The 27771-nt window shown below is 42.1% G+C and overlaps 2 protein-coding genes and 1 long non-coding RNA gene across 3 annotated transcripts; all 3 read left to right on the top strand.

Annotated features, from left to right (window-relative positions):
- Window positions 1–671: 671 nt before the first annotated feature.
- Window positions 672–2195, top strand: LOC117488219. Its single transcript, XR_004556513.1, has 3 exons — window positions 672–681; window positions 1582–1610; window positions 2086–2195. It is a non-coding gene; the product is annotated as an uncharacterized LOC117488219 (long non-coding RNA).
- Window positions 2196–7399: 5204 nt separating this feature from the next.
- Window positions 7400–14879, top strand: LOC117488209 (uromodulin-like). The gene is made up of 10 exons (XM_034137010.1): window positions 7400–7439; window positions 7881–7977; window positions 8596–8658; window positions 8801–9003; window positions 9629–9754; window positions 9971–10158; window positions 10922–11076; window positions 11320–11565; window positions 11691–11853; window positions 14790–14879. Exons 1-10 carry the CDS (start codon window positions 7400–7402, stop codon window positions 14877–14879), a joined length of 1371 nt encoding a protein of 456 aa, XP_033992901.1.
- Window positions 14880–20565: 5686 nt separating this feature from the next.
- ccdc90b (coiled-coil domain containing 90B) lies at window positions 20566–26624 on the top strand. The gene is made up of 9 exons (XM_034136992.1): window positions 20566–20746; window positions 21604–21723; window positions 21932–22035; window positions 22207–22308; window positions 22417–22458; window positions 22560–22631; window positions 23568–23621; window positions 23975–24089; window positions 26407–26624. The coding sequence occupies exons 1-9, from the start codon at window positions 20707–20709 to the stop codon at window positions 26460–26462; spliced, it is 705 nt and encodes a 234-aa protein (XP_033992883.1). The 5' UTR covers window positions 20566–20706; the 3' UTR covers window positions 26463–26624.
- Window positions 26625–27771: the final 1147 nt, after the last annotated feature.

The raw sequence follows: 27771 nt of genomic DNA, 5'->3' as shown, positions 1-27771 counted from the left end.
CTGGCTAGGACCTTACTAATATTTGAATAGTCTGAAACCCAAGACTTTCAAAACCCCTGTCCCGGACTCTGCCGTGTTACTATGGTTACTACCAGCCTGTCACTCATTATTTTCAGGGGGGGGGGGGCAGTGAGGTTTTCCTCCTGCCTTCACAAGCTTTACTAAAGTATTTATCGTCTGAATAAAGCAAAAAGACGTCCTTACTTTGCAATACAACACGTCTTTTTTTAAATCTACCCTAAACCTGAAATCGGGTCCTTCTTTGAGCGAGGGGCCTTTTCATTCATGTCTCTGTGGATCAAGCTCCCCCACCCCCCCCTTCAGAGTGCGGCTGCTATCAACGGCTGATGGCCTCGAGTTTGACACCTGTGCTTTAGAAAACTGTTTACGAGGGCCTCAAAGTACAGTATTTGCTCCGGGGCTTCTCGGACGCTGGAAAGTGTTCTGAAATATTAAATACACGAATAACCAGACTGAGAAGTTTTCAGGAATGTTTGCATCAGTCTTTAGGGGCTGGAAGAGAAGAAACAGCATAAAAAGAGACGGAGCGAGACACAGCGCCACATCAGAGCTGCACCTGCAGGACCAGGACCAGGACCAGGACCTCAAGAGAACCATCAGCTGCCCCAGAGAACCATCAGCTGCCCCAGAGAACCATCAGCTGCCCCAGACCTCCAGACGGTGAGCCTCCAGTTCTTATTCTCTCCTCAGGGTCCTGCAGCCCCGTCAGGAAGCCTCCTGTGACTCGGTGCAGGGACCAGTCCCCTCAGAAACACAGAATCCTGAAGAGAGGTCCGTGTGAATGCTGAATGCTGAATGCTGAATGCTGAATGCTGAATGCTGAGCTTTCTGAGTAACGTACGGGGAGCAGGTAGCAGCTGAAGTCTTAACCGTTCCTCCATTGACTTCTGTAGTGAAATGTTGAAGAATTATGATGAATATTATTCATAGCATTCCTAACTGAGATTAACGCTTTGATGTTTGAACCGAGTCTGTGGGTTGAACAGGTCCAGAAAGTAATAATGCACCTTTGGAAAACAAAGACAAAACTGCACTCCTTATTTCAATGATTTGAAGATCTTGGTTACTTTCATAGCGCTCCAGCTTATTTCTGATCTTTGAATGATTCCTTATTCTGCACTAAATAGCTGTGACAGTGTTTAATAACCCCCCCAGGATCAGACCCTCCTCTAACCTTCCTGTTGGGCTCATTATGACAGTGTGCAGCTCTCTCTATTCCCATTGTATCTTCTCATGGCCTTCGGGTTTGACCAACTCAGATGGAAAGAGTTGGATGATAATAGTGAAGCTGAGGGAAATGATTTCCAGATATGTGTTCAGTTAAAAACCACCAGTACGTCTTCTTATCTCAATGTCTCAGTTTTGCTCACAGCCTCTTTGCATCACTAAAGTGGTGACATCAGGGAATCAGTCAGGGAGCATTTGACGGGTTTAGAGAACATTGTTTTGAATCTTCAGGAAGTGTATGAACCACTTCCTGCCGAGGACCCTTCATTGTGTACGCTGTTAATGTGTGTTATCGTGCGTTAACCCGATGTTTGTGCCTCTTCCTCTGTGCAGAGTCATGAAGCTGCTCCTCCTGCTGGCAGGTAAGCAGCATCGCAGGCTTCACTGTGACAAACAACATGTGTTTGAAAGGCATTATGAATGCATTTCAAAGTCAAGTCCTCTGTGCATAGAGTCACTGCGAGTGTGTAATAGCCCCGCACTACTCTACTGTCTTCTTTGTGCAAATAAACAAAGATAATGTTTGAATGATAGACTTTTAAAACATGAGCTCATCCATGAAATCAATATAAATCTGAACGGCTCTTATTCAACATTTTGATGGCTTCAGTTAATGAGGGGGTTAGCCTTCAACCACTTGTATTTATGAATGGCACAGAACCCAGATACCCTGTATACATTCACCCTGAAGGAGCACATGTTTTACAGAATAAATAAGTATATCATTATTCACTCATTGCACTGATGAGTGTCACTTCAAGTCAGAGGAGAGACTTCAGGGAACGATGAGTGTTCAGGTTGTTCCTGATGGATGTGTTTCTCCTGGAACTCCTGCAGTTGCTGCCAGCCAGATGGAGCTCTCTGCCTCTTGGGTCACTCTGAATGCTCCTGGTGGAAACATCAACATCAGCACCATGCCCATCACTTTCTATGGAAAAACATACACAATGTTAGACGTGAGTACAATGAACCCCTGCCTGTGTTCCCTGTGATCATCCAGTACACACACTGACTGCTGATGACTGGTATTATTACACATATAGATATTACACATAACTCACTGTTTAATGTTATAACTCAATATTTAATATGTTATAACTCACTGTTTAATATTTAATAACTCACTGTTCAATGTGTAATAACTCACTGTTTGATATGTTATAACTCACTGTTTAATATGTTATAACTCACTGTTTAATATGTTATAACTCAATATTTAATATGTAATAACTCACTGTTTAATGTTATAACTCAATATTTAATATGTAATAACTCACTGTTTAATGTTTTATTAATATGTACTAACTCACAGTCCTCAGAATCAGTCCCTAGTGATTTTGTCTTGATCTTATTTATATATAGATGTAAGCGGTTTGTTACCTTTCAGCGTGTCAGCCTGTAAATATGGGAGCAAATGAATAATGACATGTTGCTAAAGGCAGAGAATGAATTGAGTATTACACACAAAGTTTAAAGTGTGTGCTTTTTGTGCCAGCTGTTATTTTGGGTATTATAAAAGTTTCCCCTCGTATTATTCAATATCAGACGTACTGAGACAGGCTTGGTCCCAGAATGCATCACTGTGAGTCTGGTCCGGAGCTGGAAAGTGAGCGTAACATTTCCCTCTGGGGTCTATGGGGTCTATGGGGTCTATGGGGTCTATGGGGGTCTATGGGGTCTGGTCTATGGAGGTCTATGGGGTCTATGGGGTCTATGGGGTCTATGGAGGTCTATGGGGTCTATGGGGTCTATGGGGTCTATGGAGGTCTATGGGGTCTATGGGGTCTATGGGGTCTATGGAGGTCTATGGGGTCTATGGGGTCTATGGAGGTCTATGGGTCTATGGGGTCTATGGGGTCTATGGGGTCTATGGGGTCTATGGTGTCTATGGGGTCTATGGGGTCTATGGAGGTCTATGGGGTCTATGGGGTCTATGGAGTCTATGGGGTCTATGGGGTCTATGGAGGTCTATGGGTCTATGGGGTCTATGGGGTCTATGGGGTCTATGGGGTCTATGGGGTCTATGGGGTCAGGCACTGATCAGATCAGTTCAATGGAGTGGGGACAGATCATTACTAGAGCCAACAGGAAGTGGTTTGGAGCAGCTGGACGCGTCTCTTTGATTCCACATGTGTCTCTGTATGAAAGGAGACATAAAGACTTGTTGGACAGTGGCTTGTAGAAAGGTTTTTTCCAAAGTGAGAGAAATGTTTTGATCTCATAATTGATCCTATCCTTTTTCTCCGTAGCTCAAAGCACACCTTGCAGCTCAGACATTTGAGGAGATGAGACGATGCTGTTTTGGAGCGAAAGCCTTCATATTGTAGTTCCTTCATGAATGCTGTCTTTTTGTTTTTGCAGGTGAAGATCGGCAATAAGGTTGAAGTTTGTTTCAAAAATGACCAATCTGAGGACGACACTGACTGTATGATGACCAACGACGGGGTGGCTTCAGACAATCTGGAATACACTATAAAAACACAGTCAGTTACCCCTGACCCTTCTCTTGTTAACATCAACACCCAGTCACAGGGTGACATTTTTTTAAAGTTCAAAAGTGGTGCTACAAATGATGTGAGTCCTGATCCGATCCCTGTTACACACTGACTGGCTGTCCAGCTGTTTGTACAAAATGAACATTTCAAAGACATTGTGTGGCAAAGACAACTTCAAATCAAAGTTTATTTGTAAAATGTTGGAAGCATTTCCTAATATTTCTCTCTCTGTTCCTGCTTTCAGGTTGTTTGGGCATTCTACAATTATGGTTTACAAGCTGCTTGCGCGATATATTATGATGCTGGCCGTCCGTTTTCTGCTAGTTTAGTAAGTATGACATGAGGCTGTTACCTAACCCTAATCCTTCAGCCTCACCGATGTTTAGAGTTACCATTTGTCAGGTCCCGATACCAATGCAATGTGCTCCTGTTTGTTTCTGTGTGCCAGGGAAACTCATATCCTAAATGCTTTCTGTTGGAAAGCTGCTGTCTTCCAGCCTTCCTCACACTCACTCTGAATGAGAACTGATCCCTGAGAAGACTTCTGTACCCTAACCACCCTGAGAAATGAGAACTGAGGCTGTGTGTGATCCATTATTCCTTTGTATCACTATCAGACATCATTCATATGATACAGAACCAGCTTTTAGTTCAGCATGGATAGGTGAATGGAGAAGATACAGTGCAGTCTGTTTGCTCCTCTCAGCCTCTCCTTTGAAAACTCTCTTCTTATTTTCACTTCTAAACAGAGATAGGTGTCAGAAATAATGTCATACACAGCCTTAGAGTTTCAGGAAGCAGAAGTCACTCAGCATCATGTGTTAGCATGAAGACAAAGAGAGTTCTTATCAGTGACACATGTAGCTGCTAGCATGCAGAGCTAACGGGGGCAGGCTGGACTCACAGCACCAGGGGCTGGTGGTTCTGCTCCTTCCTGCCCTCAAGTGGACAAAGGAGTTCATTAGAAATATCAATCTGGAATAATGAAGGAGCTCACCACTGCTCTCACTGTTACTTCATGTCCTAACATCGGAGGAAATATATCAGAAGTGGCATCTATAGAACGCTTTCATTCATGTGTACAGTGTTGAGGTTACCTTTGTTTTCACTGATTGTATTTACTTGTTATTTTAAATGTGTTTTTAAGGTTCAAACATCTGTCCAGGGACTACAGATGTAAAAGAGCCTCTTGGCTAACTCTTTTACAGAAATGGTTCTTAGTGTGCAATGTCCCTGTTAAATACATAATATACATACAAATACATTCTGTTTAATCCTTTACTAGAACATTTCTACAACAGTCGGTGGCACAGTGATGGTGACCTGGCAGCCTCATGATTTGACTCCAGGAACATATACTTTTCAAGACCTGAGTGGATGCAGAGGCTCAGGTAAGCTGGTCTGGGGGTTCCCACAGAAAGGGATCCTCTAAGTTAAATGTTTCCCTATCTTAAATTCTGCCTGTAGTTACTGAAGTGTAATATCATTACCTCCATTCTCCTCCAAGGTGGCGCTGTAATGCCGGGTTCAGAGATGCCTAATTTAGGGCCCTGCTCTACTGGAGTCTGTTCTCTGTCTGCAGTCATCTCTAATGTCACTGCATGTGGGCCCGAGGAGGTTTGCCAAGCGGACAACACGTAAATATGTGCTCTTTATATCAGGAATAAAGGTCTGACTGATTTGAATAAAGTGTCCCATGTGATCGAACCCTCCATGAGAGAGTGAGGATATTATCCACCTGAGGATTATTGCAGTTATTGATGAATCTGTTCCTATTTCTATTACCCCTTTCCACCAAAGCAGTTCCAGAGTCAGTTCAGAGCTAGTGCCCGATAGCTCTCCAGTCCTTTCATTGTTTCCATGAGCAAAACTGGTTCGTGTTAGGAACCAGAGCACTGCTGAACTGGAACCAAGAACCAGATCTGTGTGGAGGCTGGGTCAGATCACTAGAGCCGTAGAGATACGTTCGCTCTCACGGCCCGTTTTGAGGAGCAGCACGACCCGTTCTCCTGTTGTTTTTATACCAGCTTTCAGGTGTGATCACTACATACTGCAGGCTACACAAGTTTTCATATCAGATCACAAGTGAAATCCTATTGAAAGAGCGCCGGTAGAAAACGGAAAATGACTCAATGATAGCAACATGTACTCATACAAAGCATTTATGGTGAATAATTAAAACGCCGTAACCATCTAATGTTCATATCATGTGTTATATATTTTAAATACGTTTAATTTAGTTTGTTGGCTCTTAATCTGGTTATTGCTTCTTCAGACTGGCTATGCTAACATCATCCATATGATACAGGGAAACGTTTGGCAGTTAACGTCAAACATTGTACATTAAAACTGAACAAAATATGAATCACTGGGGAAATCTGCATCTGTTGCTTTAGTGACAGTCAGCAGTGAATTACTGACTGTCACTAAAGCAACGGTGAATGCCTCTGAATCCTAGTGGGAACAGTTCAACCTGGATCTGAAGAAGAGCAACAAGAGCACAGCTCCAATGCAGCCCGCCATTGTTGTAGTTTTTGCCTAAGCTGGCTTTGCTGGAAAATGCAGGGACGTAAACAGTGCTGTCAAATGAACTGGTCATTGGTCCAACATTGAGAACCAACCGTCCGAACTAACACGGTTCTCATTTCAGTGGAAAGGGGTTTTAAGTCCATCCATTATTGTTTCTGATCAGCTGGAGAATGGTTCAGTCTATAAATTCTAAAAAACGTTCTCCACTTATTTCCCATTGCACTTGTTTGACATGGTGGGCCTCATGACGGACACTTTATGAAAAGAGATCCAGATGGATGCACAGCGTCTCGGTGTGTGTGCAGTGTTCCTATAAAGTGATCCTTTGACCTATCCTCCATGCTTTACACATGTTTCAATCCTCCCAGGCGAGCTCCATCAGTGTTGTAGTGCTGCGTCCATAAATCAGACCAAACCGCAGATATCCGGGTTGTCCCAAGTAGAGTTGAGCTGCAACATTACCCATAATGCAACATATTGCCATTTCTACACTGTAGCTTTGTGCATATGACAATAAAGCCTTTGAATTGAATGTCCATCAGGTGCGCTATTCCTCCAGTGGTGTGCACGGTGACGGGCTCCACGGTGATCGGTTTCCACGGAGCAGTGCACTCTGTCCAGGATCGCTGTGCCTACAGTCTGATGGAGCCTGAAGGCAGCGCCAGCTTCAACCTCATGGCCGCTTTCAGGGAGCGCCGGCGTACAGATGTTCCTCTTCTGGACCACCTGATCCTGACGCTGCCAGGTGTGACCATGTATCTGGAGCAAGGAGGAAGAGTTCGGGTGAGGAAGAGCAGGGCACAGGGTGGGGGGGGGGTTTGATCACTTTGTGTTGCTGTATTTAATGTTCACTCACTTTGTAGAGCAGCACCAAATAGAAAAACTACATTCATTCTAAAAACCTGTGTGTGTGTGTGTGTGTGTGTGTGTGTGTGTGTGTGTGTGTGTGTGTGTGTGTGTGTGTGTGTGTGTGTGTGTGTGTGTGTGTGTGTGTGTGTGTGTGTGTGTGTGTGTGTGTCTAGGTTGGTGATGAAGCTCTGGTGCTCAGCAGCACGGCTCAGCAGCATCACGGCGTGGAGCTCTCCAAGGGCCAGGCTGGAGTCACTGCTAAGTTACCCAACTCCAACATGACTCTCTATTTTGATGGCAACACTGCACATGTGTCAGGTACTGAGCAATGAGCACGAGAAGTGGCTGCTTCATTTCCCATCGACAGGGATTCTTAGAGATTTCTAATCTGAACAAGTCACAGTTCCCAGCTAGCATGACGCTAACAGAAATATTCTATAATTTACCTTTCTGAGGAATCTGTAGTCTGCCACAAAAGCAGCGAAGACGACTTCTCACAGAATCAGCTCATGCAAAAACAGGGCTGGAAAAGAGCAAATAGAGCGAAATGAGGCATGGCTAAAATGCATGATCTGTTTGGTATTTTGAAAAAAAAACTTCACAGACATGTTTTATATAGGTATGGCCCTACAATATATGTTTCAAATATAGCATGATAGGTCCACTTTAAACACATTTAGTGGTATTGCATTTTCAATCATGTTAACATATATCTTGAACTTTATTGATTTGTCTTTATTGTCTCCTCACATCCACCAGGAATTGAAGCTATGGAGGGTTTGTGTGGCAGCCCGTTAAACTCCACCTGGACCACTACCCCGATAGCAGAGAAGACCTCTTCCTTCAGCCCCCCCGGGTACCCCTTAGTCTGTCTGATATCAGCTGTTTATAATGATATGGTCCTCTGTCTTCAGACCCCCCGCGTACCCCTTAGTCTGTCTGATATCAGCTGTTTATAATGATATGGTCCTCTTCCTTCAGCCCCCCCAGGTACCCCTTAGTCTGTCTGATATCAGCTGTTTATAATGATATGGTCCTCTTCCTTCAGACCCCCCCGGGTACCCCTTAGTCTGACTGATATCAGCTGTTTATAATGATATGATCCTCTTCCTTCAGACCCCCCGGGTACCCCTTAGTCTGACTGATATCAGCTGTTTATAATGATATGGTCCTCTTCCTTCAGACCCCCCGGGTACCCCTTAGTCTGACTGATATCAGCTGTTTATAATGATATGATCCTCTTCCTTCAGACCCCCCCGGGTACCCCTTAGTCTGACTGATATCAGCTGTTTATAATGATATGGTCCTCTTCCTTCAGACCCCCCCGGGTACCCCTTAGTCTGACTGATATCAGCTGTTTCTAATGATATGGTCCTCTTCCTTCAGACCCCCCGGGTACCCCTTAGTCTGACTGATATCAGCTGTTTATAATGATGCGTTATAGGTTTAAAATGTGATGTTTGTCTCCCTCTAGCTGTGAGATTCAGCAACAAGACACCATCGACAGCTCCATCAACTGCAACAGCTCAACTGACCAGTAAGATCTGAGCCATAAAGACACTAAACACTTACACATTCATCCTGTAAAGCACGGTCACATGAGCAGGGATGTTTCTGGAAGGTGAACTCACGTAACACTGTTCAGAGCACTGACCCCCCCCATCTTCCCCTCTGAACAGCTGTAATCTCATGAGGCAGCCTCCCTTCTCCGCCTGTCACGAGCACACCGACCCAGAGCCGTTCATCAGCGCCTGCACACACACTCTGTGCAGATACCCGTCAGTGGATGGGGTCGACTGCCACTTTTTGGAGGCTTACGCCAAGGCCTGCAGCCTGGAAGCCAACGTGACCCTGGAGGACTGGAGGTCAACTTCTGGCTGCTGTAAGACCCTCTTTCACTCTAATATTGACAGTCGTTGTGGTTTAATACACAACTGGAAGTCCCTGTGTTTGTATAGTAGCCTGGTCACATATACAGGATATATGTAATATGGATAGTGTGCAGTGTTTGATTTCACTTCATTCTAGGTTTATTACTTCATTCCTAGTAATAGTTTGTATAATCATTGTTATTAGTGATATTATTATGATAACTATTTAAAACTGTGTATGAAGGAAAAAAGGGAAATTAAAGTAAAAATAATAAAAGCATCGATTTTGTAAAATGAATTATTTTCATTTCATTTTAAAAATATTTTAAACTCGTCTAACTGTCATAGTTGGCTCCTCATGTTGGATGTTTTATTACGGTAAAGAATGTGTGTGATATCTCCTGTATAGATAGATGTTAATATATATATAACTTTTATCAATTTATTTTAAATATATATTATTATAAATTGTTATTAATACTATCATGAGTTTTATAATCGTTATCTGAGATCTGCCCACCAATGTGTGTGTGTGTGTGTGTGTGTGTGTGTGTGTGTGTGTGTGTGTGTGTGTGTGTGTGTGTGTGTGTGTGTGTGTGTGTGTGCGTGTGTGTGTGTGTGTGTGTGTGTGTGTAGCCCCCCCCCCTCTCTGTCAGCAGCCCTGCAGTGATCATGAGTTCTGTGGAGCAGAGATGTGGTCGTCGTCTCGCTGCTTCTGTCGGGCTGGGTTCGCCTCCAAGTACAGAGCCACCAAGTCTTTAGGTACGGAGCTGGAAGAGAGGCGCTCCTGAACGCATCACATGTTCTTTAGAGACATTAGTAGTTATTCATATCATACATCTCATATCATTATATCCTGACCACAGTCCCTGAATGTACTTTTCTTTCTTTGGACTTTTGGAGCTAACCATCAGTTGGTTATTTTAGCTCGTTTTTCTCCCTGACAACGGTTAACTTGAAGTGTTGCTGTGTTTGCAGGCGAGCCGCCGGTCTGCAGGCAGGGCTCGGCCACTGTGACTCTGGCTGGATGTCTGCTGGCTGACAAAGGCATCGACTTCTCCACCTTACACCTGAAAGACCCCAGCTGCAAGGGCCACATGGACCCCCAGAGCAACCTGGTGACCTTCAGCTTCGACAGCAGCAACACCTGCGGGACGGAGGTCATGGTGCGTGCTTTCCTCACAACTTAAAACCAGTTATTGTGTCAACCTCTTTCTAGTTCAGGGGCCACATACAGCCACATGTGATCTCCAGTGGGCCGGACCAGTGAGATCACAGCATATTGACCTATAAATAACCACAACTCTAAACCGTTCCCTTTGGTTTTAGTACAACAAAGTGTATTCTTAAAATGATCACATTTAATGAACTATCTTTTTACAAAACATTAGGAACAACCTGACATTTCTTAAGAAAAATAAGAGCCATTTCAACCATGCCTCAGTTTATCATTCACACATGTGCATTACAACAGATCAGATCTACAGAAACATTTAGTCTGCGGTATCTGGATCTGAACAGTATAGCATCCCTGTTTGACAATACTGTTTCCCGTGTTTATCTTGCAGCGAGTAACCCTTACAAAAACAACAGAGCAACAAGAAACACTGACAGGTCCTAAAACTGCTTTAGTGCCATGAGGTTTCCTGCAGTGTCATCCTGAACATCAGTCTTCTCCACACTTCAGGAAACCAGTCGTTATAGGATAACCCTTTATCAAAGCTTCAATACCACACTTCCATTACAGGGCTCATCACTTCCTGTTGTCCTGTAGAGGACATGTCCCACTAGTTTCCTTTATTGATGAAAGAAGGACACACGTGATCCATGAACTGGATGATAAAGATATGGCCGTCAGGAGGGAAATGTTCGGGAGTAATGTTTGCGCTGTGATCAAATGAACTGATTACTTTTTCTTTCACAATGCAGAAGAACGGCAGCCAGATCGTCTACGAGAACTCCATCGTGTCGAGCAACCGCTCATCGGCCGGCGTCATCACGCGCCAAGACCAACTCAAGATCGACTTCTCCTGCTTTTACAAACAGCTGGAGGTCAAGAGTGTGTCCTTCACTATCAGAGACAGGTGAGGGTCCTCCTGGTCCTTAATGCACCACAGCTCCAAGCGTCACACTGCTAAACTGTGTGTGTGTGTGTGTGTGTGTGTGTGTGTGTGTGTGTGTGTGTGTGTGTGTGTGTGTGTGTGTGTGTGTGTGTGTGTGTGTGTGTGTGTGTGTGTGTGTGTGTGTGTGTGTGTGTGTGTGTGTGTGTGTGTGTGTGTGTGTGTGTGTGTGTGTGTGTGTGTGTGTGTGTGTGTGTGTGTGTGTAGCTCTGTGGTGCAGCAGCTTGTATCTGGAGTGTGGAACTACACTCTGACGATGAAAGCCTTCAGTGACGCCGGCCTCCTGCAGCCGGTCGGCCCGAACACGGAGATCCTGCTGAATCAGAAGGTCTGGCTGCAGCTGGAGGCGGGGGGGCTGGACGCCAACATGGTCGCTATGGTGACAGACTCCTGCTGGGCAACCAATCAGGCATCACCTGATGATTCGCTGCGATATGACCTCATCATCAACGGGTGAGGAAATAAACTCTGACTGTTAGATCAAAATAAACTCTGACTGTTAGAACAAAATAAACTCTGACTGTTAGAACAGAATAAACTCTGAGACTTCATCTTGTGTATTTCCTGTCTCCGGGCAGATGTCCGAACCCTGCTGATGATACGGTGCAGATGCAGGGAAACGGACAGGGAACGTCCAGCGTTTTCTCCTTCAACATGTTCGAGTTCTCTGGAGCAAGCAGTGAAATCTACCTGCACTGCAAACTGGAGCTGTGCCCCACACAGGGCCAGGCCTGCGCTCCGGTAAGTTCTAATACACCTCAAGTAAAAGTACTCCTTATTCATGGTGTTATATTACAGGATTATTATCGCAGCTTAAAGGAAACCTATCATGCTATATTTAAATGATATATTGTAGGGCCATACCTATATAAGGTATATTTATACGTTTCTGTTTTCAAAATACCAAACAGATCATGCATTTTAGCCATGCCTCATTTCGCTCTATGTGCTGTTTGCTGTCTACGGGTCTGATTCTGCTGACCACGCCCCCCTACAGGAGAGGGGAGACGTGCTCTGATCAGCTGCTGGGCTGTCAGAAGAGGGGGAGAAAAAGAGATCTCCGTCCTCTGTGTTTTATTATATAGAGTCGTTATTCATTTGTTTTAAAGCTCAATAAATAACAAAGAAGACCTTTGACCGGCACTTTTCTCATTTTGTCCGGAAGATTTAAACTTTAACGGACATCTTGACCGGCGAAAGAAACTGAAACTGAAACTCTGCCGCACGGTCCCCTCGTTCCTTGGAAGAGGCGGAGAGTTGGGTGTTTGTCATCTGCTGGTGGACTAACCGGAGAGAATTACAGTGCTTGCCTCGACGGGGAGGGATTGCATTGAATTAAAGCAGCGGGAGCAAACGCTTGCCTCGGGGAGGGAGAAAGAAAGCCACAGCGGAGAATAAACAGAAGGGTAACCATGGTAACCAAGTCCTCTTCGCTGCTTTTGTGGCAGACTACAGCGCCACTTACAGGCCTGGCATATGTACTACAGCGTCTCCAGCGCTTTCGAACGGCAATGGCCGTGGCTGTCTCCTCCTGATTGGTGGAGTTGGCCCAATAGCCGTAGCGCCACCGTCCTGACGTCAGGACAGTGTTCAAATCTGGATCAGTTTTTATCAGATCCGTTGCAGCCCCTTTTTTAGAGATTTGGGTATGGAGGAAAATAGAGAGGGTTGTGTTTTCTGACACTTGGTGAGTTCCCTGGAACACCGGGGACGTTAACCAAAGTGTTATCATTTTAGATGGAAGTAATCATCAAACATCAAAATACATTGATGCACAATGTGATATTTCTGTGTTGGACCCTGAAGGCAGCATCTCCCTGGTCCAATGGGATTTCTTTTTGGGATTAAGTCAGAAAATAATCTCTGTGTCAAACAAACGTTTATGATTCTTACACGTTTAGTTCAGCGGGATAATCTCCACATATTAACACCTCTTTATGATTTCTGAACTAAAAAGCTAACGCTAAGCTAAAGGCGGCTAATGTTGGGCTATAAAGGAACTACAGCACGGTCACATGACTTCACGTCACCACCGCTAAACTAAAGGTGGCTAATGTTGGGCTATAAAGGAACTACAGCACGGTCACATGACTTCACGTCACCACTGCTAAGCTAAAGACGGCTAATGTTGGGCTATAAAGGAACTACAGCACGGTCACATGACTTCACGTCACTAACTATAGTTGGAATAATGTTTACAGTGGGACCCACTGAGTGGGGTTTAAAGTGAAAGCTAACTTCCTGTCTGTGAGGCTAACTTCCTGTCTGTGAGGCTAACTTCCTGTCTGTGAGGCTAACTTCCTGTCTGTGAGGCTAACTTCCTGGTTGCGGACGAATAGTCCCTTTAGTTTAGGAACCTTCCTAACGGAGTGAAATTACCCGGAAGTCCCTCAGTGGCAGCCATGATAAGTGCCAATCGAATTCTCTAGATCAGGGGTGCCCAATACGTCGATCGCGATCGACCGGTCGATCGCAAAGGTAGTGTGGGTAGATCGCATGGCATTGACTTTTTAAAAAAAAATTTAATTCTTTTTTAAAAGTCAGCCTATCATCCATCCTTACTTGATTGACATACAGGTAAGCCAGTCTGAGTTGTATTGCGCCATACGGGTTCATGCAGTTATGAGGGGGCCTCACCTCCTCCTCCTTAGCTTAGGAACCACTGGACCTCCCTAACCTAAAGGAGAGGAGAACATGCTGCCCCACAATGCCTTGCGGCCGCAGCATTTGCCGTCACACAACAGTCGGCCGTTCACGGAAACAACCGATTATGAACGAGAAATGATATCATGAAAGTTACGGTGCTTATTAAGCTTTTTAAAACGTATGTGGTAAGTTGCCAAAGTGCTTTGTTTTGAACGTTCATCAGTATTATAATCAAAAAGAGAAATATGAACGTTAGTTTTTACTGAAATGATCAAATAAAGTCAACATTTCACAGTCTTTACTGAGCTGTGTGGGGTTTGTTCAACTTTTAAAAGATGTTTGAATGGTGATATACACAGTGATAGATGTTAAGGACTAACGTTTATAATAAATACATTTGTATTGATTTAAGATCTTTTCATACAATCATACGTATTGGGATCATTTGTATTAATGTGGACCGGAGGGAGAGGGTGACGAGCATAAATTTCACTTTCCTTTTTTATTTCAATTCCAACTTTGGTCATGAAGAATATGTTTCTCTGTTGTCCCCGTTCATAAAGCATAAAGCAACAGCATCAGAGCACGGTGCAGAGTCTCTAGATGAGTTTACAGTAGTCCCTCGTTCTTATTAAACATCCATGTTGTAGTCCGCTGTATAGAAAACTGTAGTTTCCATAGTTTCCCCACAGCAGCAGACGCACATTCATGACCTCCGCTGGCGCATCATAAACACGTTGGATAGTGAAAGTGCAGTCGATTCTCTAAAGTACCGCAGTCTCTTCTCCTAAGTCCTTTTGAATTCTCCTATCCACTATCCCTTAACCCCGTGACCTTTCACTCAGAGGTCAAGGGGTAGACGATAGGGTTAGAATTTAGGAGCTGATTTTTGGATTATTCGACCACAACCTTACTTCCTGTCTGTGAAGCTAACTTCCTGTCTGTGAGGCTAACTTCCTGTCTGTGAAGCTAACTTCCTGTCTGTGAGGCTAACTTCCTGTCTGTGAAGCTAACTTCCTGTCTGTCTACAGAGCTGTGGGGGGGGTGCTCGCAGGAGGCGTAGATCTGCTAGATTTGCAGAAGGAAACGCTGCCCTCATCACGATGGCCTGGAGTAATTAAAGAGCCTTACATGGTACGACCTTCATTCATTTGAACTAATGACATCCTTGTTGAATGACTCCTATATAAATCATGACTCAGTTGTCCTGCTTGTTTCCTCAGATGATTCCCGACTTTGTCTCGATTAAAAAAAGCGGAAATCTCCAGAAAACGGATCATCTTGGTCTGAGATTATTCCTGATGATTCCAGTTATTCTGAGATGTAACTTCTTTATGGTGAAAAATAATCAAAAGGGTTTAGAGGGTTTGTTCTCGTATATATGATTTCTGCTTATATGTATTAATGACTTTGTATTATTAAATGTGCCCGGCCTGAGTTAGCTCAAGAAGGGAAACACTGAAGGGAAGGATTGAAATGTGGATTATCAAGTTAATGAAGTTAAAAGCTGTATTTCTCAGACCTGTGGGACCAATATTATGACTTTATTCATATTAGCAACTCATTTATCCGTGATTTAGACCATGATTCATGGAACATATGTACTTGATTTTTAACTTTACCATGTTTACATATTAGTGAAGTGTCTACTGAAGAAAAAGAATCATAAAAGGGTTTAATTTACAATGTAATCTCTTGTTTACCATCCTATTTAAATGTGCCCAGCCTGAAGCAGAGTTAGCTTAAGAAGGGAAACACTGAAGGGAAGGATTGAAATGTGGATTATCAAGTGAATGAAGTTCAAAGCTGTATTTCTCAGAGCACGCTGTGGGACCAATGTTTACTACGTCCAGCGCTCTTTCTTTCCCCATGTTCCAGTTCTCTGGAGGAAGGAGTGAAATGTACCTGCACTGCAAACTGGAGCTTATTGCTATCAGCAAATCAGAATCACAACAACATATAATAAAGGGAGTGGATAAAAACAAGAGCTTCTGTCTTTATTCATCTTGTGTGTGGAAATGAACCGAGACAAACTAACACATAATAATGAAATGGTGAGGAAACCTTTCCGTTATACTGAAATGAAGATTCTTGAAATAAGACAATCTTTTAGAGTTTATTCTCACAAGAAGGTAAAACGATAAAGGCAAGGCACGTTTAGTCATACAGCACTTTTCATCACGAGGCAATTCAAAGTGCTTTACGAGACATTAAGAGCATTAAGAAACATATCATGCAATGACATTTAAAAGCACTCGTTAAAAGCAAAGGAACATGAATTAAAGTCACAGTGTGAGACACGTCTGAAATGTTGAGCTCTGACTCTCAATCATTGCTCACTTTGTAGCAGAAAGAGTTTCCTTTGACCTCCCTTTCTTTCTACTTTCTTGTTTAACTTGTCCTTTAGATATTTCAAGTGTTTCCTGCTGAACGGATCCCCTTTGGAAAATTATAATCTGACCCTGTGAAGCTGACCGTTGAGCGGCCCGACCAAGCAAGGAGGCAGAGGCAGAACGTCCAAAATACAACCCGGTGTGGGCATTTATTTACATGACACATGACACAGCCTCAATCTCGCTATTCACGTTAGCACAGTCACCAGCCACAAGGATCTCACACACCCTGACAGGAAACACAGAGCCTAAATACACACACTAATTAACCCAACAAGACACAGGTGATGGGGGAGGAGACAACACAGGGCACCAGGTGAACATAATCAGGAGCAACAGACATGGGGAAAGGGAACACTTTTCAAAATAAAACACATGTGCAATATACAAAGCCCGAAACCGTCAGTCCACAGTGACGAAGCTATCTTCATCACAGACCCCATGGTACCTTGTAGTTTTCACCGAAACGATTCCTCTTTTGAGTTTCAAGCCGCAGCGAAGTACAGAAGCCAGGAGATTTGCAAAGGGTCTTATATTCACAGAATCAGACACAAAGGGAAGAAGAGGAGTGGTCAAGGAGTCCAGGAAACATCTTCTTGCTGCATGGAGAGCCTTAATGTCTGCATTCCTTAGACCAGCGGATCCCGACCTTTTTCCGCTTAAGAATCTAAAAAATGTTCACGGCCCACTTTCAACCGTAAACACTACGGAGGCTAAATGAAGTTCTCAGAGTACTTTTTATTTTAATTAGAAAAGGATCTGGCCATCAGCAACAAACAGACATTTTTAATACACGGTTTAGTTGAATACTCGATTCTGATTGGTCAATTCTGAACATGTGACACGTTGTTAATCCAGTAGAACAGACCGCCGTCAAGGACTTTGATGACCGTTGCTAAGGAGGATCGAGAAAGAAAAAGGAAAGGAGGTTCAAATCAAAATGTTTTGCTAATTATTTGGCGGCCCACTTGCAATGCCTTCACGGACCACTAGGGGGCCGCAGCCCACAGGTTGGGAACCGCTGCCTTAGAGGCTAAAGGTCATCTACCTTTCACAATAGATAGAGGTTATCTTAACCACTGACAGTCAGTCGTTGTCTAAGAAATATCTCATCAAGAAGAACTCATGTTGAACTTTGCTCACTCAGCACGATAACACTTTCCATTACATTCCACCTTGTGATCATATTACATATTGATCACAAATATAAAAGTTATTTATATTTGATCATAAGAGGTTCTTCCTTCATCAGCATTACAAATTCACCAGGATTCTATTTTTGTTTCAGGCGCTGGAAGCTAATCTGAATGGAATCAAACAAAAGGTGTTTACGCAAATGTTTCATCGTCAGAGTGAAAACTGGAGTCAGAGGATGAGGAGAAGGGGGACTTCAAAATGTCCGCTTCAGTCTTCAGGGGCTGATAGGCTAACATAGTGTTTGATACTGACTTGTCAATAGCTTTCATAACAAGTCCTCTAACACGGGAACAATGCAACAGAGACAACATTCTCAATACATTTCAAAGGATTGCTAAAAAATGATTTCAGTCTTACAAAGTCAAATGGATCTGTGCCTGTGGCTAAGTATGGATATATTAAAATGTCTTCTTGTATTTGGCCTCACGATGGCGAAAATTGGATTTCCATTTCAGTTTTCACTTCATGCAGCGCTGTAAACTGCATGAAATGATGAGCTGTTTTGTTTGAATTGTGTTACATGTTTATGTATGTGTTGTGTGTGTGAGGACCCCAGGAAGAATAGCCAATGCTCACGCTACTGCTAACGGGGATCCTAATAAGACAAAGACAAAAGTCCTGTGACAGTGATTAGAGCGGTGAGAATAGCTCAAATCACCGCTTTCCATTTACCAAGCCATCAAACCAGCCTGTAAGTGAAGCGTCTACCCAGAGTGCTCAGCTGCTGAAGCTTTAGATCCATCAGGGGCCGTGCTGTTAGGGATCAATGTTCAGCAAGCATCACCGAACAGATCACACACCTCCTCAGCCAGGAGCATGCTCTGTTCTGCCAGGCCGTCAGGGAGCAACTGTTCAGTCCTAATGCAGGGGGGGGTCAAACTCAATTTCATCTCGGGCTACATTAGCATCATGGCTGCACTCAAAGGGCCAGTTTTATATATAAGACTATATAAAAATACATATATAAATATTTAATATATATAAAATAATGTATTATATTACATGATTGCCTCTGCTTTGGATTATTATCTGATAGGATAATAACTTCATAATTAACTACGTCTGAAAGCAGAAGTCTGGGGCAAATAATTGCAAGTCTCTTCAGTGCGAATGTCACAAAATGATTTAAAAAGAAAGTTCAAATTCTGGAAAAAAAAGTCAAAATCAAAACAAAAAAATTAAAATTTGAAAAAAAAAGTAACATTTAGAAAAAAAGTCAAATTCTGAGAAAAAAAGTCAAATTTGAGATGCATTGTGGGACATGTAGTTTATGGGCAACGAGCTTCTGTAAAGCATCATGTAACCGTATAATAAACATTTTACATTCTTTGCGGGCTCTTGCATCAAGTGAAGTCACGGGCCTTGAGTTTGTTGGAGCAATCTTCTTAGATCTTAAGAAAGCTTTTGATCAGTCAATCATCAAGTACTCATTCACAACATGTCTTATTTTAACTTCTCACCCAGTGCAATAGACTGGATGAGCTCCTATCTGTCAGAGTGTGCACTGGATGTGAGGTGCAAATGTACACTGATGACACTGTCATTTATGTCCATGCAAAAACCAAGGCCCAAGCTGCTGCAATGGTGCATGCACATCAATGGCTTACTGACTCACAGCTATATCTAAACGTTAAGAAGACAGTCTGTATGTGTAGGAGACATTTATTATTTATATGTATACTGCAATATTATTTTTGCACACTTGGTGGCGGGGTTTAGCTGCACCGGGTGTATAAAAGGGGTGACAGGAAATGACGAGGACACAGGAGGAAGAGCACACCGATTCCACCAGCCCGGCAGATGCTCATACCAGAACCTTTGACACAGTATCATTACACCTTGGTATGTAAAGCTAAAAAACATCATTCTAAACTGCAGCAAAAGACCGGAAATCATGTGTTTGTGTCTGCGTCTGGATCACTCTAACCTCCTGTGAAGTAATGGCAAAGGATATAGGACATTGGAACATTTAAATTGCCATTACAGTATGTTTGTTAGCAAGAGCAACCCTGTATCACACTGTGAACCCACGGTCTGTGTGTCTGGGGAGGTCATTCAAACAGTCACACATTTTAAATATCTAGGCATTATCCTTGACACGACTCTATCCTTCAAAAAACAAGTGAGAAAAGTCATGCAAATAACTAAATACAATCTAGCAAACTTTAGATATATAAGGAACTGTTTGACAACACCTGTAGCAAAACTCTATATGACTGCCATGATCCTTCCCCACCTAACAGACTGTATGAGCAGCTGGACCCAGGTGAACCAGCTGGACCCAGGGGAACCAGCTGGACCCAGGTGAACCAGCTGGACCCAGGGGAACCAGCTGGACCCAGGTGAACCAGCTGGACCCAGGGGAACCAGCTGGACACAGGTGAACCAGCTGGACCCAGGGGAACCAGCTGGACCCAGGTGAACCAGTTGGACCCAGGTGAACCAGCTGGATACAGGGGAACCAGCTGGACCCAGGGGAACCAGCTGGACCCAGGTGAACCAGTTGGACCCAGGTGAACCAGCTGGACCCAGGTGAACCAGCTGGACCCAGGTGAATAGCACCAGATTAAGGCCTATCCTATCACTTCACAAACAAGCTCTCAAAGTGTTGGACAGAAAACCTAAGCTATACCACCATTGCAAAATCCTGGACAAACATAACCTGCTCAGCTGGAACATCTTTGAAAACACACTGATGCATGTCTAATTTTTAAGATTATAAATGGCAAATAAAAGTCCCCTGAAATAAATAAATGTGTTTTTAAATTTAAATTTATATATATTTATTGCCTCGTTTATTTATTTCAGACTTTATTTCATAGGCATATTTAATTATATATGTATTTATTTTGAGATGTTTATGTTATGATGTTATGATGTTATGATGTTATGATGTTATGATGTTATGATGTTATTATGTGCAGCCTTGGTTTGTTTTAAACTGCTGCAGCTCAAATGTCCCAAATTAGGATCAATGAAGTACATGTTATTTTATTAGGAGTTAGAACATTACACGTTCATTTCAAACCAGCAGAAGTGTATATTTCCTATCATTTTATGTCATTATTGAAGGTTTTAAAAGTTCCTTATTACCTCAATTATTATTAATATTATTATTTATTTATTCTTTTTTTTAAGCCGTATTAACACGAGCGACCTTAGCAGTTCTGAGGATTCCGACAGTCCCTGAACGCACCATGCCGGAACTCCCTGTTGTTTTCCGGTCTGAGATTCTTATTTAACTTCAGGAACATTTGGACCTCAGGAGTTTCAGTACATATAATATAAATATAATAATATACACATACACATATACATATATATATATATATAAACTGCATTTAAACAGTTAAAGAGGATGAACGCGATGCAGCTGCTGAACAGGGTCCGAGTGCGCGGTGAGTACAAGTACTAATACACACTCTAATACACACTGTACACACACTGTACACACACTCTGTTACAGTACAAGTACTAATACACACTGTACACACACTCTGTTACACTACAAGTAATAATACACACTGCAGTGTTTCCCCTAGGTTTACTGCTTTGGGGGGGTGCTGCCTGAGCGTGGGAGGGGGGGGGGATATATCTTTTTTTAATCCTCTGGAGCAGAGAGGAGCTGTGGATTATTGTTATTGATTAGTGCATCAGTGTTTCTTAGGGTCAAAAACACTAAACTCACAACTTCAAATGAAAGCGTTTAGTTTATTTAATAAAAGAGCACATGTTCAATGTGAAAAGTGACAGTAGATAGAGATCAGTTTTTTTCAGGGGGGGCACTGCACTGTATACACACTGTATTACAGTTAAAGTACTAATATACACACTGTATTACAGTTAAAGTACTAATATACACACTGTATTAAAGTTAAAGTACTAATATACACACTGTATTAAAGTTAAAGTACTAATACACACTGTATATTTATATACTGTAGTTGAGTTTTAGTGTTACTGTAATGATGATTAATGAACTCTGTAAAAACGGTGCAATTCTGAGAAATACTAATGAGAATATTGTGTGTGTGTGTGTGTGTGTGTGTGTGTGTGTGTGTGTGTGTGTGTGTGTGTGTGTGTGTGTGTGTGTGTGTGTGTGTGTGTGTGTGTGTGTGTGTGTGTGTGTGTGTGTGTGTGTGTTGTGTGTGTGTGTGTGTGTGTGTGTGTGTGTGTGTGTGTGTGTGTGTGTGTGTGTGTGTGTGTGTGTGTGTGTGTGTGTGTGTGTGTGTGTGTGTGTGTGTGCGTGCGTCAGGCCTCCATGTGTGTGTCCCCTTGATGACCTTTGACCTCAGGAAGGTGGAACTACTTCCTCTCGATCACAGGAAGTTGACCTTCGACTCTCAGAGCGTCTGCAGAGAGCTGCAGGAGAACGGTGAGGAACACCTGATACATATATAATATATATATATTATATATGTATATATATGTATTTCATTTATTGATGTATAAAATAGTATTTTTTACTTATCATATATTGATATAGATATTTAAATATGATCAATGTATTAATAATGAAGAAGTGATGTTTGAAGTAAATCTGTATATTAAAGTATATTTAATGTGTGTATTTGTACTCTCAGGCTTTGAGAAGCGGCAGGCGGAGCTCGTCGTCTCGGCTCTCGTCTCTCTGACGGCCGCAAACATGGACATCGTTTACAGAGACATGGTGACCAAATCCCACCAGGTGAGTACTGCTGAGAGTACACAGAGTACTCAGATACTGTTACATGGTGACCAAATCCCACCAGTAACAGTACTCAAATAATCACAGTATTAGGAGTATTAGTAGAATGAACAGTATTAGAGTATTGACAGTACTGACAGTATAACAGCATTCCCAGCATTGTGTCCCCAGGAGATCGCCCTGCAGCAGATGTTTTCTCACCTCGACTCCATCAGGAAGGACATGGTGATTTTGGAGAAAAGCGACTTCGCCAACCTGCGATCAGAAAACTCCGTAAATATTCATTTTTTCGCCTAAAGTTCAAAAGTTAATTTTATAATAAATTTAAACATTTTTAAATATTTCCTCAGAATGTTTTATTTCAGACTTTTTGATTTTTAGAAAATGAAGCGCGAGTTGGAGCAGATCCAAAACCAACTGAAGGTCAGACTTGATAGTATTTAATAGCTCACTGTCTGATATATAAATACATCTTTTAATGATATTATATTTCATTATGAATCTAATCCTCTGAGACGTTTCAGGAGGAGAGTCGGAAAGTCCGAGCGGAGACGAAACTGGACATCAACCTGGAGAGCAGCCGCATGGCCGACGTGGTGAGACTAATACTACACAATATTCACTAATATACTTTATACTCATAAAATACTCATAACATATTTATAAAATACTCATGAAATACTCGTAAAATATTTAAAAAATACTCATAAAATATTTATAAAATACTAATAAAATACTTATAAAATATTTATAAAAATACTCGTAAACTATTTATATTATTTCAAATTTAAAGAAATATAACATATAACATAAAATATTAAAAATTATTAAAAATGAAAAAATATTAAAAATATATTTAAAAGTTTTTATAACATATTTATATTGATCAGATTTCCAATTATTGATCAAAATCATTATTTGCTGAGGTTTACAAATATTTTTCAGAATTGATTTGGGCATTTTAACTGTACTTTTTGTCAAATTTCACGATATCTTCCTTGAGATTTTCCCAAAATTAATTTAACTTTTTTCGATATTTTATTTGTATTTATTTGTATTAGTAATTTTTGGACATTTCATATTTTTTTTCAGGTATTTTAACAATTTGAACAACTTAGAATATTTAAAGTTAATATCAAGGTTTTTTTCCCGTAAATTTCAGTTTAATTTGGCAGAATATCTAATTATTGATGATTTTATAATTGCAGACAATAATCATTTTTTCTCATGAAATAATCTTTTAAAATCTCAGAGAATATAATATTTAATATTCCGTTCCTCACATACTTGTATATAATATCCTGCTTTATATTTTGTTACCGTAAATTTGTATTTCCACATGTATTTTTTCTACTCTTTTAATTTCTCTCATGTGCAATGCCATGTCTTTTTATGCTGCTGCAACGCAAAGTACTTCTTCTCTTATCGTAATTATTCCACTCTTCATTTTGTACGAATGTTTTAATATCTTTGAAGCTAAACTGTTTCTGGAGCGGCTTCATAATAAGTGAATAAAAGATGTGTGTTTCCAGTTCAGCGATCAGGAGAAGAAGCTTCTGGAGGCGAGCAGCGACTTCCACCACAAGGTCAACACTCTTATATATTCATACTGATGAAGATCACATCATCATCATCATATTGCTGACGCTTTTCAAAGTCATTTAAAGTCATTCCTGTGAGCTTGTATTTGATCCTGTGTTTATTGTGTTTTTAGCACTTCTTAACGCGTGGTCATTTATTCTTTTATGATTCCTGTGGTGTTCTCATGTTTTGTCGAGCACTGTGTGACTGTGTGTGTGAAAAGCTCTGTATAAATGAATGTTCCTCACGTACTTCCTCACCTCTTGAGGATGATCTCTGTGTGTGTGAAAAGCTCTGTATAAATGAATGTTCCTCACGCACTTCCTCACCTCTTGAGGATGATCTCTGTGTTTGTCAGAAAGCGGATCTGGAGCACGACAACATGGAGATCAACAGAAAGATCGACCTGCAGGTGGCGTCGCTGAAGACTCTGCTGGAGTCTCTGAAGCTGGAGACCGTCCGCTACCTCGCAGGTACACTGTGTACTCTACTGGGTACTCTACTGGGTACTCTACTGTGTACTCTACTGGGTACTCTACTGTGTACTCTACTGTGCACTCTACTGTGCACTCTACTGTGTACTCTACTGTGTACTCTACTGGGTACTCTACTGGGTACTCTACTGTGTACTCTACTGTGCACTCTACTGTGTACTCTACTGTGTACTCTACTGGGTACTCTACTGTGTACTCTACTGTGCACTCTACTGTGTACTCTACTGTGTACTCTACTGTGCACTCTACTGTGTACTCTACTGGGTACTCTACTGGGTACTCTACTGTGTACTCTACTGTGCACTCTACTGTGTACTCTACTGTGTACTCTACTGGGTACTCTGCTGGAGTCTCTGAAGCTGGAGACCGTCCGCTACCTCGCAGGTACACTGTGTACTCTACTGTGTACTACTGTGTACTCTACTGGGTACTCTACTGGGTACTCTACTGGGTACTCTACTGGGTACTCTACTGTGTACTCTGCTGTGCACTCTACTGTGTACTCTACTGTGTACTCCACTGTGTACTCTGCTGGAGTCTCTGAAGCTGGAGACCGTCCGCTACCTCGCAGGTACACTGTGTACTCTACTGGGTACTCTACTGGGTACTCTACTGGGTACTCTACTGGGTACTCTACTGGGTACTCTACTGTGCACTCTACTGTGTACTCTACTGTGTACTCTACTGTGTACTCTGCTGGAGTCTCTGAAGCTGGAGACCGTCCGCTACCTCGCAGGTACACTGTGTACTCTACTGTGTACTCTACTGTGTACTCTACTGTGTACTCTACTGGGTACTCTGCTGGAGTCTCTGAAGCTGGAGACCGTCCGCTACCTCGCAGGTACACTGTGTACTCTACTGTGTACTACTGTGTACTCTACTGGGTACTCTACTGGGTACTCTACTGGGTACTCTACTGTGTACTCTGCTGTGCACTCTACTGTGCACTCTGCTGTGCACTCTACTGTGCACTCTACTGTGTACTCTACCGTGTACTCTACTGGGTACTCTACCGTGTACTCTACCTGGTACTCTACCGTGTACTCTACCGGGTACTCTACCGGGTACTCTACCGTGTACTCTACCGGGTACTCTACCGGGTACTCTACCGGGTACTCTACTGTGTACTTCATATATACTGTGTATACAGCGTGAAGCAGGTACTCAGATGCTGTAGTACTTCATATATACTGTGTATACAGCATGAAGCACGTACTCAGATACTGTAGTACTTCATATATACTGTGTATACAGCATGAAGCACGTACTCAGATACTGTGTACTTCATATATACTGTGTATACAGCATGAAGCATGTACTCAGATACTGTGTACTTCATATATACTGTGTATACAGCATGAAGCAGGTACTCAGATACTGTGTACTTCATATATACTGTGTATACAGCATGAAGCATGTACTCAGATACTGTGTACTTCATATATACTGAAATATAATATAATGACGTTCCCTCGGATATTTGCAATTTAAATACGACTTTATACTTGTTTTTGCTTCACGTAATACGAGGCTTTTCTCTCTCGTATAATTCTCGTTAGATAATGACTTTACGCTCCTAATAATAAAACATTATTATTTTACAAATACTATGAGTTTTTATTTTGAGATATTGTGAAAATATCTTTCGTGAAATTCTGTATTCACGTTAAATGACCATGTTTACGTTTCTTAATCTCTACAGTAAGGACTCACACAGGGGGTCCGCGGGGTCTTAAAAAGTATTAAAGGGCATTTTCCAAGGTATTACATATTGCAGCTAGTTTTCAATAAGTATATAAATTGTCCAAAGAGGTTGTATTCTACAGTCTGCCTGAATGTAATCATTGCGTAGGTGTGTAGTGTGATTCTGTGTAGTTTATTTATGGCATCCCGTTGGATTGGACGTCATCTGAACAGGACATCGCACGCTCACTGCTTGATAGTGCGCGAAACTCCGTTTACGCCGGTTGCTAAGCAACATCGTTATGGGGAAATGCAAGTCTGCGTCCAAATGGTTGGAAGATAAGGAGGAAGGACAATCCATACTGTATATAGTCAATGTGAGGTAAAGTGTGTCGCCAAGGTAACCGGTTAGAACTCCAAGTGGCGATGAGGTCTTAAAATGTATGGAAAGGGTCTTAAAAAAGCTCTTAAAAGGTCTTACATGTCACTTCAGGATTCCTGCATGCACCCTGAGAAAGTATTGACGGGTTTCCTGATCTGTAATATTTCCAATAAAATGTTAAATGATATAATAAAGTTATGATAATGATGAGCGTTGATGTGTTCCCTGCAGCGACCGTGTTCTCCTGCCTGGCCATCGCTCTGGGAGTCTACCGGCTGTGGAGGTGAAGAAGAAGAAGCTACATTATTTAATAAAAAAACTTTACAGAAATATTATTCATGTTAAAGGTGGGGTAGGTAAGTTTGAGAAACCGGCTCGAGATACACTTTTTGTTATATTCCATGGAATGCTCTTAACATCCAGATAGCAATGAATATCTTAAGTGCTTTGACAACAAATCCATAAATAAATGTCATCTGTGGAAACCGTAATACTGTAAAAAGCACGACCAATCATCTGAGCCGGCCCGGCTAAAATAACTGGATGGCCTACCTGCCTGTCAGCCTTCCATCTGTGCACAAACTTATCTCGTGCCCTCATTGGTCATGTGCGCGTTCGTGTGTGTTGGAGGAGGGGCTCTGTAAGGAAGTGGCAGATTTTCTCCCGTTGTGTATTTTCAAATTCTAGCGATCTCGAGCCGGTTTCTCCAAAATTACCTACCCCACCTTTAATGACAATTTGAAGACACGGGAGAAAAAGAACAGATACTTTTATATTTCATGCTTTTATGTAAAAATAAGAACCAAATATTAAGTCAACTGTATTATTTGATTCGTTTTTGTTTTTAATGTAAAATTATATTTTCTTCCAACATGAAGATATTATTTATGATTTATTATAATATGTTTCTGTGATGTTTATTAAACACTAATAAACATTACTATTCAAATGAAAGAGTGATGTTTGTTTGTTCACACACACACACACACACACAGACACACACACACACACAGAGAGAGACACACAAACACACACACAGAGACATACACACACAGACACACACACACACAGAGACACACACACAGACACACACACACACACACAGAGACACACACACACAGAGACACACACACAGACACACACATACACACACTCTCACAGAGACAGAGACACACACACACACAGAGACACACACACACAGAGACACACACAGACACACACACACACACACACACACACACGCACACATATAAATAAATATTGAGTTAGGTCAAAGAAATGGACAATGAGACAGGTGTTTGGTAATTACGTGTTTTTTGAAAGGAGGCGGCCAGACAAACCCACGTAACCAAATGAACCTTTGCAGATATATATATACATCCTGCCTAACACAAGAAGTCAAATAGAATACAGGCTTCTAACGAACAACAGGAGAAACGGGTTGCTCACTCCGAGGCAGATCAAAGCGTGTCTTCAAGACAGATTACATCAGTTTAGCGTTACAAAGATACAACGTACAACAGGCAGGGCCGGCAGGGACATGTTGGTGTCTTTTGAAAGTAAAATGCTTCAATCTGATGCACTTTGAGCGCCCAA

Source organism: Trematomus bernacchii, unplaced genomic scaffold (assembly GCF_902827165.1).
Source record: "Trematomus bernacchii unplaced genomic scaffold, fTreBer1.1, whole genome shotgun sequence".
Taxonomy (NCBI): domain Eukaryota; kingdom Metazoa; phylum Chordata; class Actinopteri; order Perciformes; family Nototheniidae; genus Trematomus; species Trematomus bernacchii.
The sequence above is the reverse complement of the archived record's forward strand: the minus strand, read 5'-3'. Positions and strand labels throughout refer to the sequence as shown.

What these genes read in the sequence shown, in the direction of transcription:
- LOC117488209 (XM_034137010.1), top strand. Translation starts at nt 7,400, where the DNA reads ATGACTCTCTATTTTGATGGCAACACTGCACATGTGTCAG. An exon ending in CAACACTGCACATGTGTCAG is followed by an intron (nt 7,440 to 7,880) that starts GTACTGAGCAAT and finishes CACATCCACCAG; the next exon opens with GAATTGAAGCTATGGAGGGT. An exon ending in AGGGCCAGGCCTGCGCTCCG is followed by an intron (nt 11,854 to 14,789) that starts GTAAGTTCTAAT and finishes GTCTGTCTACAG; the next exon opens with AGCTGTGGGGGGGGTGCTCG.
- ccdc90b (XM_034136992.1), top strand. Translation starts at nt 20,707, where the DNA reads ATGAACGCGATGCAGCTGCTGAACAGGGTCCGAGTGCGCG. An exon ending in TGGTGACCAAATCCCACCAG is followed by an intron (nt 22,036 to 22,206) that starts GTGAGTACTGCT and finishes TTGTGTCCCCAG; the next exon opens with GAGATCGCCCTGCAGCAGAT. An exon ending in AGATCCAAAACCAACTGAAG is followed by an intron (nt 22,459 to 22,559) that starts GTCAGACTTGAT and finishes GAGACGTTTCAG; the next exon opens with GAGGAGAGTCGGAAAGTCCG.